Source organism: Homarus americanus, unplaced genomic scaffold (assembly GCF_018991925.1).
Source record: "Homarus americanus isolate GMGI-L3 unplaced genomic scaffold, GMGI_Hamer_2.0 scaffold41282, whole genome shotgun sequence".
Classification (NCBI taxonomy): Eukaryota; Metazoa; Arthropoda; class Malacostraca; order Decapoda; family Nephropidae; genus Homarus; species Homarus americanus.
The window spans coordinates 148,719-164,404 of record NW_024753338.1 but is presented as its reverse complement, the minus strand read 5'-3'; the positions used below and the strand labels follow the sequence as shown (position 1 = coordinate 164,404).

Here is a 15,686-nt window from a genome sequence, read left to right as displayed (position 1 = left end):
TGATGACTTGGGGACAGGTGCTTCAAGACCTCGGCTACTGAAGCACCTGGTGGGTTTGGTATACGAGTGACAGGAGTAAATATGTTTCCCACTCTTCCATGTTTCCTAATCAACATGACTCCTTACCCTTGCACAGTATCAACATTGCAATACTTATCATAAGGTAAGATCATAAGGTGACCTGTTGTGATAATGTTGTGTTATGAGTTCTTCTTTAATAGATAATATTGAGGATACAATTTGTGGTACTAACGATGTGGTTTATTATTTTTATCTTGGGTAATTGTCGTTTTTCTTAGTCAAACGAGAATCTGTATCTTTTTTTATATGTCAAATCAGTCTCTAGAAAATTTTCCATCAATATCAAATGAGATTCTAGATTATTTTTGTTTTCAGTCATATGAGCGTCTAGATGTCAGCTAATAATCGTAAACACGGAAGCCACAACACCAAACAACAGCTGTAAACTCGTTAGCTGACATTGTTTACATCCTGACATAAGACGGGATGGTTAAATCTTGATGACATAATTACAGTTTTCCTTCACCTGCCATCTCATTAACCTGGTCATTTTGTTTCTTAATTAGCACCCAGGTAGAGATGTGTGTGTGTGTGTCAGTGCCACTTTAATGCCTGCCTGGGTGATGATGATGATTATGATGATGATGATGACTAATGCCATCTTACCCTTTCTTTCAACTTTCACTTTTCTGGGTTTTCTCCTTTACTATTTCCTTATTCCTTCTTTATTATCCTCCTCTATGTCTGTTTCTCTCCTATTTCACTCTTTTTTCCTCCTGATGGCCCTCATCTTGCGTAACTTTTTCTGAAGTGTGTCTTGGTGAAAAGAACCTGCAAATGATATTTGATAACTCGAGCGGAGCATTGTATATATCATATACGGATCTAAGCCCTATGATCCGACAGAACAATGATACAGTACTTAACTTGAAATATCTCTTATTTATCACTCCTCTAGTTGAAATGTTCTTGGGTGTATGAAGACTCACTAAGACCTCCCAATGACTCACCCTGACTCACCAATGACTCATAAAAGGTAAACAGGAATATGAAGATAATTAACACTGACTTAACGTAAACATGCCCTCAGGAAATATATCTCTATCTAATTATCATCAAAATAAACACTATATTTACAGAAAAAAATATAGCAGAACCAAAGTTATATATCATATCGGAATTTGGATGATGTTATACGGCCATAATTCATTCGTTAATTTACTTTCATATTAATAAAAAAACTGAATATTGACTTTCTGTCCGTCTGCTCAACACTCGTATACATAAGACGTGGTGATACATTCTTTTCACAGATATGATTTTTAGTAATTTTATTCACTATACAAGTATTTATTCAACTACACGTCAACACAACACAGGTGAAGTTTAGCTGAGACTAATCTTATTCACTGTAAAAGTAATTATTCACCTTCACGACACAGGTAAAGTGTGTTGTAATTTATTTCACTGTACATTTTTTTTTTCATCTTTATAATCACACGGCAATAATCAGTTTCAAAGGTGTATTACTGTAACCTTTGTAGACTACGGTGAATCCTTGTGTGGTGTTGCGTAGGTGAGGTATTACGCAGGTGAGGTGTGGTACAGGTGAGATGAGGTACTTGTTCTCTCTCTTTCACCACAGCTTTATTCTCATCATCCTCTTGCTTCCTCTCATCACATTCTCCTCTTCACCGGTCTGAGTGTATGTCGTAGATCTGAAGTAAATAAACAACAATTAAAAAAAACGTTTATATTAATCTTCAAGTCATTATTAACTCACTAACTCATTTCTTCAATAAAGATATTAATCCCCTCTCACGTGTATTTCTGTACTATATGGGTTGGGTTGATTTAGGTTAGGTTAGGTTAGGTTAGGTTAGGTTAGGTTAGACCAACACCTGAAAAATAAATCTACAATCAGTGCTCACCTGTACATGAAGCACTACAGGTGAGAGTCCAGCTTCATTAAGGACCTCAGATATAAAAGTAACTATCGTAATTTGGGCAACGGATCGTGAGAGTCCTTAGGGATTCCAGCGCCTCCGTCAGTTCCTTGATGCTGGCGGAGGTCGAGGAGGTCATCGTGCTGGAGGTAACTACTGAAGGCCCATTGGTAGGGATGGTGATGATGGTGCGTTGGAGTGGTGAGGTAGGAGAGGTGGAGCAGGGAGAAGGATGGTGAGATCTGATGGGAGTGGGAGGAGGTGTAGAAGGAGTGGATTGTGAGTTAGGATGGAAGATTCTGGGAGGGGAAGGAGGTGTGGATGGGGTGGATACTGGAAAAGGATGGAAGGATCTAGAGGGGGAAGGAGGGGATGATGGAGAGGAACAGGTAGTAAATAAGAAGGAATCAGAGAAGATGGAGGATAAGTCAGTCAAGGTGGATGATGATGGAGAAGGAGACGTGACGATGATGGACGATGGTGGGGATGGGAGCGACGATGGTGGGGATGGGAGGGACGATGGTGACGTGGACTCTTGGGAAGACGATGAAGTGGAAGAAGTGGAGGAGGTCGTGACGACGGTGGTAGATGCTGACGAAGCTGAGGTAGAGGAGGTCACAGGGGAGGTTGAGGTCACAAGAGAGGTTGAGGTTACAGGAGAGGTTGAGGTCACAGGAGAGGTTGAGGTCACAGGGGAAGTTGAGGTCGCTGGTTTGGAGGTTTTGAAGTCTATTGTTATGGTGGAGGTAGCCTCAGCTGTCACCTGTCCTGGCGTAAACACAACAGTGGGAGGCACAGGTGAGGGTGGACTACGAGAGACAGTCTGTGACCTCCCCGTGGTTGTGGCCTGACTGGTGCCTTTGGGAGCGAATTTCACCTCTGAGTCTAATGAAAACGATATGTAGGTAGATGAAGAATCAGAAGAGGAAGCAGATGGAGAAGGCGATGAAGGCGGGGAGGGAGAAATTGAGGAAACATTAGATGAACGTGATGAAGAGGATGACGAAGAGAAGCCTGAATCATAAGATACTCTGGCTGGGGAGAAGGAAGAGGAGGAGGAGGGGGGGAAAGAAGAGGTGGTGGCGGTAACTGAGGTGGAGAAGGTGAAGGACTCCGACAAGTTGGTACTGAAGATACTGTCACTGGAGGAAGCTCGTGTGACGGGTACTGAGACGGGGGCGACAGTGTGATCTTCGTGCTCAGAGTCGGTGTCTGTGCTCGACTGGTCCAAACTGTGTCGCCAGGATATCTGAAGTGGAAGATCCGTCATTAGAGACCACGAAGGTAAAGTGTTCGGTGACTGAGAGACCTGTGTAACATCTAGGAAGTGTTTCTGTTAAAGATTCTTCACAAACTGTAGTTAATTAATGAGACTAGCTGGAAGGAATCACCGTAAATGTCTTATTCTGAAAGATTCTAGCTGATATTTTGTAAGACTTCAGTAAAATGGTTATGTTGGGTTGTAGTCACTTACTCTGGACTTGAGACTGAGGGCGTAGGAGACGTTACGGCGGAGGACGAGGGCCAGGTTGGCTCTGGCAGCTCTCGGCCACTCGCTCTTCACTAACAGCGGACACTCGTCTGGCCGCAGTGGACGGTCACTGTACGGGCTCTTGTTCACCTCATGTACCGTGTAGTGTTTGGGGTTCTCCTTGTTGCTGTAACAGTTGAGCAGCAGCTGTACCAGTTCCTCAGCCGTCGTGCGGTACGACACCAGCAGCGACTTGTACTGCGACTGTGAGGGAGAGAAACTTTGTTAGCCAACAGGTGTAAATATTTGTGTCCTTAACAACCAATTAACAGCCGCTGTGTTGTGTTACAGACTAAAGGTAATATTAACAGCCGCTGTGTTGTGTTAGAGACTAAAGCTAATATTAACACCAAGTATTAATATAACACTGAGTCACTCACCCCGGGCATGAGGATGGAGTCGTACACACGCAGCAGACCACCACGACGCACGCCCACACTGAAGCGCGCCTCCCCTCGTGGGCGGCACTGCTGTAGCTCGGCAGGACGGGCGTGATCCTCCAGCACCAGCAGGCGACGGGTAGGGGCGCCTCCACCTGGCCCCCTCACCACCACCTCCATCCTGACGAAGAACAGGTTGGGGTCACGGTGTCGGAGGCGGAACTTGGCCAAGAGCATCAACACCAGCTCCCGGCAGGTGGTGGCTGACGACAGGTTGATGGTCTTGTACTCGATGTCTGGCCTCATGAACCTCAGGTACACCTTCACTGGGGTCTGGGGGGACGAGGACGACAACATGAGTAAAAACGACGTAAATTAAAGCTCAAATAACTCATAGGGACGACATATTACACACACACACACACACACACATACACTCACACACACACACATACACACACACACAGGTCAGGCATTAGTGTAGGTCGACAGAGATTTCGCCGCTCCTTTACATCAGCTAGAGTCAGTTCATGGGAAGTAAGAACCAGTGGTGGAGAGGTCTGTGTGTGTGCGTGTCTTCATCATGTGTGCCCTTGATGTCACGTGTGTGTGTGTGTATTGTATTGTGTGTGTGTGTGTGTATCCACTGGTGTCACCCATCCTTTAACATCAACATGAAATTAATTCTCTGGATCCTTAGATTATATTGTGAGAACATACAAGATCACTGAACCGTAATTAAGAATACAAACTTCCTCACTCAGGTGTAATTAAAATCATACGTGTAATTAAGAACCGAAACAGGTAACCCAGAACACTGTTTAAGATTTACCTGTGTCACTTATCTTCGCTTTTACCCCCTTCCTTTCACACTTCTTTTATTTAACCATCTCTAACCATCTGTTCTTTGACCCTTCCCCTCCCTTCTCCCCCTCCCCTCCCTTCCCCTCCTCCATAACTCCCTCAAGAAACAATAAAAAAAATCTCAGGTAAACACAGGTAGACAGAGGCCTCAACATGATCACTCCTTAGAATCAATGTACAGAACTGTGTCACATTATCTCGTCCTGAGGAACTCCAAGGACCTGACCGTGTTATACTGTTCTAGTTAGTTATGTCCCCACCTCCTTACCCACCCACCTTCCCTCTCTGCTCACTCCCTCCTCCCTCTTTCTACCTCCCTCACCCCCTCCCTAACCCACTCACTCCCCCACCCACCCACTCTACCGTTCTATACCGTGTCAGTCACCGTATTGCCTCGGTTACTCAAAGGCGATGTCGGGGAGGTAAAAATTGCACATATATTACTGTAATGCGCTCCGTTGTGTGTGTGTGTGTGTGTGCGTGTGTGTGTGTGTGTTTGTCTTGGCTCTCTCTCTCGCTCTTGTATGTTTGTTTATGTTTGTGTGTGTTGTGTGTGGATGTATCTCCGAATTAAGTCTTAATGAGAGAGAGAGAGAGAGAGAGAGAGAGAGAGAGCATCTAACAAAACAAACAACTACGATAAACAAACAGAAAAAAAACAAGGGAGAAAAGGAAAAACAATAACAACTAAAAAAAAGCAGAACACTTAACACCTCAAGCCTCTTCCCCCTCCCATCCCCTCACTCATCCCCTCCCCCCATTCTCCCCTCCATCTCTTCCTCCACCCCAATCATCTTCTCCCCTCTCTTCCCCCTCCTTTAAAAAATATATGACGAACCACCTGGCCAATTAGTCAAATTCTCCAGGTGGGAAGGTGTATAGGCTCCCGTCCCCCACCGCCTCTCTCTATCTCTTCCTTTACATCATCTTCTTATTGGCTTGGCATTAGTGGAAGTCTCGGAGCATAGGGAGGGATACGGGGTAGGGTATTAGGGTCATGTGGGAGAGGTCAGGTGACAAAAACTCCAAGAGGTCAAAGGTCACCAACGAGGCATTGCTGACGTGAGGGCCGTGATTACCGTAATGCCGATTGAACGCCCGACCAGATTGTACTCTAATATGACGGAATTCGATGGCTGGCGACCGTAAAAAAAAAATAATAATAACTGCAGAATCGACCGGAAATTCCAGATTTGCGGTCGGGAATCATTAACCGGTTTGTGTTTTGGGGATACGATTCGCTGTGAAGTAATTACCACTAAATCGGAATGTTTTATGGATTATCGGTTCTCAGGTCACTATTTATGTTGGGTTGTGTTGATGGTGGTGATGGTGATATAAAAGGTGGCGAGGAATGATGGTGGTGATGATGACAGGTGAGAGAGAGGGGGGGAGGGAGGGGGAGTATATTTGGTAAAGAGGTGAAATTACCGATAAACCGAATAATGAAAAATCGATGATGATGATGACTGCACGCGCGCAGAGAGAGAGAGAGAGAGAGAGAGACTGTTATAAACGATGCATAACCCCGAGACATATAAATGTATTTACTGATTTAATGAAGATTCTTGTAAGAAATTAATTAAGCTCACGTACGACTACTGAGACATACATACATACATACAGAAGACCTCATCTGCAAATTTGGTAAGAAGGTTCTACACCATCCTCGACACCGGCTCCTACTACCACCTGAGATCCCTAGTCCGAGAATTGCTGTTCGACACCACAACCGCATCCAGCCCATACATGCACGAACTGATCGCTATAAGAACAGCCCCGTTCCAACCATTGTAAAAATTATCAATAACTTGTAATAAACCAGTGTATTCACTCCCAGTAAACACTATTCCTTGCACTGTCACTATGTTGAAATGAACTGTAGTTTGAGCTTTTCCCCATCTAGTTATTATATATCTTATTTGTGTCACTTATGTTACTTGTATATTATTTGTAATTCGAAACCCATTCCCCAAATATGTAACTGTATATTTTCAGTCTTCTGGCTGCCAAGCTCTTTCAATAAACCGTTAATTATTATTATTATTATTATTATTATTATTATTAAGACAATTACGAGACAGGTGTACCAACTAACGACCACCTATTGAGACAATTAACTTACGGTAAATATCCGAAAAAAATACGAATTCTCAAGAGATCGTAAGTTCATTTTTTATCGTAAATAGAGAAGTGAGAATGTGTCTTATTAGTTTTCTCTTAACATGACGCCGTATGTGTCATCCAATAGGCACTGACACTACCCTGGAGCACAAATTAGTGTATGTGTTTTAATGAATTAATTTATGCTGTTTATTAGAGATGTAGTGAATTAAACGAGATTTTTTAAGAGGTGGTTGATAAGAACACGAACACACACACACACACACACACACACACACACACACACGCATGCAAGCAAAGCATATGTGTGTGTGTGTGTGTATAAACAGTTCACCGTGACAGATGCCTCAGCTCCTATTCCTGACTCTTACACTTAGTCTCTGTCGGTACTACCTGACTCCTCCCTCCCTCCTACCTACCTTTCTCTCTTCACCTCCCTCCTACCTTCCTTCCTTCTTCCCCTCTCTCTCTCCCCCTTCTCTCCTACATTCCTCTCTTCTCCAAAAGGTAATGCATGTCAAGATCGGGTAGTATGAGAGAGAGATAGAGAGTCGTGGAAGCGAAAAGTGACCAAATCCGGATTGACAAACGTTCGTGTAAGCGTTCGTGTACCTTCAATCCTCACGGCCGTAACACAAAACAGAAGAACGTTTTCCTTCAACTTCTCTACCTTTAAAAACTCTTAACTGTAGAATGAACTAGATTAAAAAATGGCGTCAACCCCCTCCCCTCCCCACCCCCAAAGACTGTAATTTAAGTAGATATTATCGATTTGATTAATAGTTAAGTGGTTAAATATGAGACGTGTGATGGTTGAGGGTCTCGCTTCAGGAATGTAAACAGAATGTGGTTGTGGTGGTGAGGTTGTGGTGGTGACATTCTGGTGGTGGGGTTTTGATGGTGAAGTTGTGACGGAGAGGTTGTGACGGAGAGGTTGTGATGGAGAGGTTGTGACGGAGAGGTTGTGACGCAGAGGTTGTGACCAAACACTTCGATACCTTGTACATCTGATCACCAAGCAGTCAGAGTTCCTAGAGATGTTCAGTTACTACAGCCATCAGTGTCACTAGACCAATACCTACCACTATCCACCACCACCACCACACCCACACTGCTACCACCACCTAAACCACTACCATCGCCCCACATCATCCACCAATGGCACCCACACCCTCACCTCACTCACCACCACCCACACTACCCACTGTCCACTATTACCCCACCACCACTACCACCACCTACACTACCCACTCAACCACCATTACCCACCACCACTACCACCACCCACACTACCCACTTAACCACCATTACCCACCACCACTACCACCACCCACACCCAATTAACCAGCATTACCCACCACCACTACCACCACCTAAGCACTACCCACTCACCACCATTACCCACCACCACTACCACCACCTACACTACCCACTAACCACCACACTCCACCACCACTACCACCTCACCTACACTACCCACTAACCACCATTACCTACCACCACTACCACCACCTTACACTACCCACTAACCACCATTACCCACCACCACTACTCACCACCTACACTACCCACTAACCACCATTACCTACCACCACTACCACCACCTACACCACCCACTAACCACCATTACCCACCACCACTACCACCACCTACACTACCCACTAACCACCATTACCCACCACCACTACCACCATCGTCAGAAGCTGTTGTAGGAGGTCGTTATGTTTGTGTCAGTGAGTTAGTCAGTTAATGGTGTCTGACGTGTCTTCTGTACTGTATGTGGTGAAAGGTAAACACACACACACACACACACACACACACACACTTTTCAGGTACACGCTTTCATGAGTATATTATAATAAGTTATATCCTCCTCCCCACACGCAAACGAACTCACGCCCACCCCACCCATTCCACACTCACGCCCACCCCATCCATTCCACACCCACGCCCACCCTACCCATTCCACATCCACGCCCACCAAACCCATGCCCGTCCACGCCCATCCGTTCACACTTCCGTCCACAACAAAGTCTATCCACGCTCACCTATTCCACCCCCAACGCCTATCCGCCCACCAACCCACCCACCCACCCACCCTCCCCTCCACACGTGACGGAAGCAGGTGCAAACGTTGACCGGAAGCAGGTAAGCTCACGTACCGCCCAGGACTACCAAAACCTGAACTCACATAAAGTCAAACCACACCGTTTACAAGGTCGACATTCCTCCCATACATACAAGTGAACCCCGACCATCCGAACTGGCTTTTGTCTCGTTCTGTCACGCGTCAAGCACCTCCGTCATAGGTGGCTGAGTGGGATTGTGGAAATTGGTGGTGGCACGGCGGTGTGGACACGAACACAGACAGGAGGGAGTATTGCATAGTGATTACTTCATGTCCCCGTAAAGAGCGAGTCAAGGTTAGGTGTCGCAAGGTAGATTAGTCTGTCGAGAGTCACGGCATGTGGTGCTTGGTTGAAATTAGCTATACAGGGCTACACTGAGTCACAAAGAGCCACGTAGAGATCACAGAGTTACATAGAGTCATTATATAGTTATGTAGAGTCACACAGACCCACATAAGGTCATAGAGTTACATTAAAACATTATATAGTTATGACAGTCACACAGAGTCATGTAGAGTCTCGTTGGGTCAAAGTATTTTTCAAAAACAATAAATGAAATGACGTAAACACACCAAGCACCTGTTCCCAGCTACTCACTTCGTCTATACAGTGACCCACCCAACCCAGGAAGGCGATCAGAACACAAAAGTCACGTTCAGATAAAAGGATTCAGTGTTGCGGGTGTAAAATTTTAGGGTTTCGGATACAAAAGGGGTCAGATGTTCGGATAATAAGGGATCAGAGGATCGGTTAGAGAGGTCAGCAATCCGTATAGTGAGAAGCGCCACACCCCGGGACCTCAGTAAACAAAGGTATTGGATCGGAAGCAGGTGGGGTCGGATCGCTTATTCCGGATGCTGTTTCTGTACCGAGAGGAGAGTGGAGGGATGGGAGGGGGAGGGAGAGGAAAAAGGGAGGGATGGGAGAAAGGAAGAGGAATTCCGGTTTAATGTTATTTCCAATTTTGTGAAATACATCGTGGAGATCTTTTTATTTTGATGTTAAATTTATCAGCGAAGTGTGTGTGTGTGTGTGTGTGTGTGTGTGTGTGTGTGTGTGTGTGTGTGTGTGTGTCACTGTTCTTGTATAGTCATCAGTCATTCAAGACAACTACACACAGTCATCCGTCTCTTGTATTATCCCGACGTGAACAGAACTGACCTCAATCCTCCTGTGAGCTTCTCTAACACGTATCTCAAGAGACTAAACCACATGAAGTTATAGGACGTAAGAATAGTCAATTACTCATCTTACAAATACTGCTGAAATCGCCTTAAAGGTTACGTAAATATTATTAAACTTAGTGCTGTTACTCTCCTGTTTGACAGCTGCACTCTGGGGGTAAAAGAGGTCTTTCACTCGTCGCTCCCCCCAACAGAGTGAATGAGTGCCTTTGAGTGCCCTTGCTTGGTTGTTTAGTGTGTATAAAAGAGCTTTATTTTTACTGTTCTCTGCATGACTTGAGCCGCAACAAGCTGGATCATATTTCTTGTCAGTCATCTTTTTCCTCCTGACGTAGCTCTTGCTTGAAGGATCAGCTCTTGAGTCTCTTATCCCTGATCTGATACGTTGTCTCTGAATATGATGTATTTCTTTGTGTATGAACCTCTGTCCTACGTGGCAGTGAGAAGTGATACCACCCTCAGTGTCAAGACCTGACTGAATTACTCAGAATAGGCAAACTGTACTACAAGCTTGGTCAATAAATTTGTTAAACTAAAACTCTCTCTCTCTCTCTCTCTCTCTCTCTCTCTCTCTCTCTCTCTCTCTCTCTCTCTCTCTCTCTCTCTCTCTCTCTCTCTCTCTCTACCCTTTATGACACATCTCCTGGCTCGTCTTGCACTCTTCCTCATCCTTTTCATCATCCTCCTCCTCTTCATCCTTCTCCTTTTGCTCATCCTCTTCTTCCTCCTCCTCTTCATCCCCCTCTTCACCCTCCTTCAATCTGCTCCTCCTCCTTCTCCTCCCCCCCTGACACATTCCAACCTCGTCCTCCAAGGTTGACTGATCGACTCTGCGCAGACACATTAATCCGTCTTCGCCTCCAGCCATACCAAACAAGCCAAACATCCCCCTGAAGGCATGGAAAAATATACAACAGCAAGAGCAGGAGGAGGAGGAGGAGGAGAAGGAGAAGGAGGAGACGACCTCTTCTGCCCGTTGGCCGTCCCCCTCGGGCCCTTGTGTACACAGCTGGATGGTGGAGGTCCTGCACCCACCTAACTTACCCCTGCGAGGACTAATTCAGATAAGAGGCCAAGTGCTTGTGTCAGAGAGAGAGAGAGAGAGAGAGAGAGAGAGAGAGAGAGAGAGAGAGAGAGAGAGAGAGAGAGGGGCGGGGTGATATAATCTACTCTTCAATATCTTGCTGCAGAAGGCATTTGGATTAATTTTCTCTCGTGGAACTAGTTCTGATACGTGTCCTTGTAAATAAAATACTTACCTTTTTTTGCTCTGAAACCTCTGGTGCAGGAATGAGAGAGACAGAGAAGAGGGGGGGGGGGCGCTTAATCCTCAGTGTTTAGCTCCTAAAGGCGATTAGATACATCAGTTTTCATGCTACAAGATCAGATCCTTCTCTTAATAACTTATAATCTGTAGAAAATTCCTGGATAATTTGAGCTCAAAACTTCTTAGCATCAGGAAAGAAAATTTGATCCTCTGTACCTCGAGTGAGAAGGTGTCTGATCCACTAACCTTCAGGAAACAGGGTCAGGGTGTGCGTTTATTCTTGTAAACTTATAAAACATCGCGGTATTCTTGCACTCAAAAGTCGTCTTCAGTCAGAGTGAAACTATATTCCGTTTCTATGAATAAACTTGCATTAATTTTTCTCGTAAGTGAGATAATTAAGAGGCTCACTAAACCTACAACACCAAGATAGATTCTCAAAGGTTCCTACGTTAAGTGAGATACGAACGCACCTAAAAGACTTATTAATTTACGACACTACGATGGATTCTGAAAGACTCGTAAGTTTTCTCTACCTTTGTATCGTAAGTAAAACGCCTATACCTGTTGAGTGACGAGGAAAATCTTAGCTCTTATTCGTGTCCTTGTTGACTCCTCACCTGACGAAGAGGTGGACGTCCTGGGGTGAGTCCTCCGGTTACTTCTTATGGTAATTGTTGTGCCTGACGAAACCCACAACTCGCAGGAATGTTGCACGCATGTGTGTGTGTGTGTGTGTGTGTGGTCGTGTTTGAGAGGTCTGTGGTTTCTTTTTGCTAAACAATTGTTTCTATTTACGTGATCTGTGTCTGTCTGTCTCTGTCTGTCTGTCTGTCTGTCTGTCTCTGTCTGTCTGTCTCTGTCTGTCTGTTACCTCGCTTTGTTACGAGAGTCTACCGAGATATTCCTGTAACACTCTGTTGTGTTCTAAGTTTGTGTGATGTTTCAGCCCCACTGTTCCCTCGGCCATCACCTTATCGCTAACAGACGCCAGAACCTCATGGAAACCGTAGATTCAGCTGGAGTCTAGAGAGGTTAGGTTAGAGGTAGGTTAGGTTAGGTTAGGTTAGGTTAGGTTAGAGGTAGGTTAGGTTAGAGTTAGGTTAGGTTAGGCTAGGCTAGGCTAGGCTAGGCTAGGTTAGGTTAAGTTAGGTTAGGTTAGAGGTAGGTTAGGTTAGAGTTTTTTAGGTTAGGTTAGGGTGATAATTTTTTAGGTGAATTAAGCTGTTGTGTTTAATCTTCAGGTTAGGTTAGGTTAGGGTAAGAGTTAAGGTGATCATTCTTCAGGTGAAATAAACTAGGATGTCTAATCATCAAGTGATCCAACATTAACTACAGTATATCTCACTACCATTGTCTCTCCTTGTCTCATCGCTATCTCACTTACGGTCCTCACTGTGATCATGAGGCTGGGTGGGGGAGGGGGAGGGGTGGGGGTGGGGGGGAGGGGGGTGTTTAAAAGGCACCTTCCCAGGGTACTCGACCCCACTGTTGCCAACAACCAGTAATACTCACACGCTCCTCTCACTCCCGCATTCCTGCATAGAGTGAGAGGGAAGTAGTTCTGTGAGGTGTTGTGAGAGGGAAGTACTTCTGTGAGGTGTTGTGAGAGGGAAGTAGTTCTGTGAGGTGTTGTGAGAGGGAAGTAGTTCTGTGAGGTGTTGTGAGAGGGAAGTAGTTCTGTGAGGTGTTGTGAGAGGGAAGTAGTTCTGTGAGGTGTTGTGAGAGGGAGGTAGTTCTGTGAGGTGTTGTGAGAGGGAAGTAGTTCTGTGAGGTGTTGTGAGAGGGAAGTAGTTCTGTGAGGTGTTGTGAGAGGGAAGTAGTTCTGTGAGGTGTTGTGAGAGGGAAGTAGTTCTGTGAGGTGTTGTGTCTTAATCTGTTTATCTATCTGTTCACACACACACACGTCAATAGTAACCTCTGAAAACTTGCAGGTAAAAAATAAACGTGTAACCTGTACTTGGTAACACTGGAGGAGTAGTGATGGTAGTGGCCCTTGGCAACGCTGAGGCCAACAGGTAAACAATTAACGAGGCTCAACAGGTTTTTCTGTTACCAGAGGTCCTGAGGAGGCGGCCCTGGGGGAGGGGTCCTGGGGAGGGTGGGGAGAGGGTCCTGGAGAAGGGCTGCAGGTGCTGACGAAGGTCGCTACTGACGCGGCTGTAACGTGATGACATGCAGTGATGTGTGTGTGTGTGTGTTTGTGTAACGTGATGACATGCAGTGATGTGTGTGTGTGTGTGTTTGTGTACGTAGATCAATGTACGTGTATGTGCTCATGTACCTGTCGTCCTTCTATACTCAGAGCGCCCCTATAGGTAAGCCACCAAGGACAGCACCACATCCACCTGTGTACTGTACTGTGATGTACACGTCACCTTCATTACCTGTACTGGTCTACATGTGTGTCTGTCTGTCTGTGTAGGCTATGTATACTTGCTATGTATACTTAGAACATGAGGGAGGGAAGGAGGGGTTATCCTTTGGGTGGGGGGGAGAAGAGGGGGGTGATGAGGAAAGGGCTGGATTGTGGGGTGATGGGGAGGGAGAGGGAGGGGGGGGGGAACAGTCAACAACTAACCAATCAACATGGAGCTGTGAGGTGTGTACTACCCGCAGGTGCAGACGCTACGAGTAATTACCTGCGTGGTGGTTCACCTGCCCACCGCCCGCACCCACCTCGCCTCCGGAAGCAAACCGACAGTGCCCTGGCTACTTACATCTACTTACTCGACAATAAGTAGATGTTATGTATGTTTTATGTTATGTGTTATGTATGATGTGTCTGAGTTATGTATGTATTCCGTTGTGTGTATTTTGAGGATGTTTTATGTATGTATTATGTATATATATATGTGTGTGAGAGTTTATATGTAAGGCGAGGATGATAGGTGTAAAGAAAATAAGATAATAAAGATAGAGATTAGAAGAATATAAATCGAAGTATACTCCATTATTTCTTGTTTGGGATCAGTCATAAGTTACCCTCCACACACACACACACACACACACACACACACACACACACACACACAGTACCTACTCGATTTGATGAACGACATCCTGGCCTTTTCGGTTATTTATATAAGGAACCTCACTAACCTAACCTAACCTCTCTCGAAAAAGAATTGGCCATCAATCCCAGTAAAGACAGACATAGAGCTGACTAAAGTAACTAGAAATTATATATATTTGTATAGGATGGTAAATAATAATTAGTTAAAGAGAGAGGTTATGGGTCCACGTGTTTCCTGTGTTCTGTGGTCGGTCATGATTGCGTGACAACCTCAGACTGGGGGATGGTGGGGTGGGGAGGTGGGGGGAGTGGGGAGATGGGGAGTGGGGAGGTGGGGGAAGGAGGTGGGGGAGTAGGGGTGGGGGGTGGGAGGTGGGGAGTAGGGAGGTGGGGGAAGGGAGATGGGGTGGTAGGGCAGGGATGGATTGTGGGTGAAGGCAGAAGAGGAGAGAGGAAAGAGGATGCCAAAGGAGGAAAACCAAGGGGAAGAAGTGGAAAATATAATACAGACGGGGAAGAGGATAAAGAGGAAAGGGGAAAAGGAGGAGAAAGGAGGGAGAGGAGAATGGTGGAAGAGAGGAAGGGGGGAGGAAGGGTTATCAGGGATTTTCCCCTATTGCCACATAACTAACACTTGCGTTTTCTGTCCTGTTCATCCATTATACACGGTACACCTCTCTCTCTCTCTCTCTCTCTCTCTCTCTCTCTCTCTCTCTCTCTCTCTCTCTCTCATCACACAGTTCCTCTTACCAAACTCACCTGTCACCTCCTGCACCTGTTAATTCCACTACCTTCTCCCCTCTACCCCCACCCCCTCTGCATCCCCACCTCCACCTTACCTCCCCAATCAACCATATCGTTTCACCTCCTTCCCCCTCCCAACCCCACCATCCCCACCCATTTACCCTCCTTCTTCTTACCTATACCCTACCCTACTACCCACCTACCCCACCCACCTACCCCACCCACCTACCTACATCACCCACCTACCTACCTACCACCTCCCCACCTACTGTAATACCAGTGAAGTCGCACATCCGTCCACCTGGCGCCCCGGGGTGTCATACTCGCCTGACCTTCAACAAGAGACGAGGATCCAGCAACTCTCCTGAGGAACACCTGACCTTTTATATTTCTCTCTGTTTTTCCTCTTTTTTTTTCTTTAACAATGTCAACAACTTATTTATTTCTAACTAAATTTGGGTAAATAAATAAGATCACTAG

The 15,686-nt window shown here is 45.7% G+C and overlaps 1 protein-coding gene across 1 annotated transcript in view; it reads right to left on the bottom strand.

The window, feature by feature from the left end:
- Positions 1 to 961: 961 nt before the first annotated feature.
- The window catches only part of LOC121855334 (mucin-5AC-like), a 41,337-nt gene continuing 26,612 nt past the window's right edge, over positions 962 to 15,686 (bottom strand). The window contains exons 3-6 of the mRNA XM_042350229.1: positions 3,879 to 4,211; positions 3,442 to 3,702; positions 1,953 to 3,216; positions 962 to 1,739 (exon numbers count right to left, since the gene is read on the bottom strand). Coding sequence (XP_042206163.1) covers positions 1,999 to 3,216; positions 3,442 to 3,702; positions 3,879 to 4,211 — 1,812 coding nt within the window. The 3' untranslated portion in view covers positions 962 to 1,739; positions 1,953 to 1,998. The remainder of the gene's footprint in view (positions 1,740 to 1,952; positions 3,217 to 3,441; positions 3,703 to 3,878; positions 4,212 to 15,686) is intronic.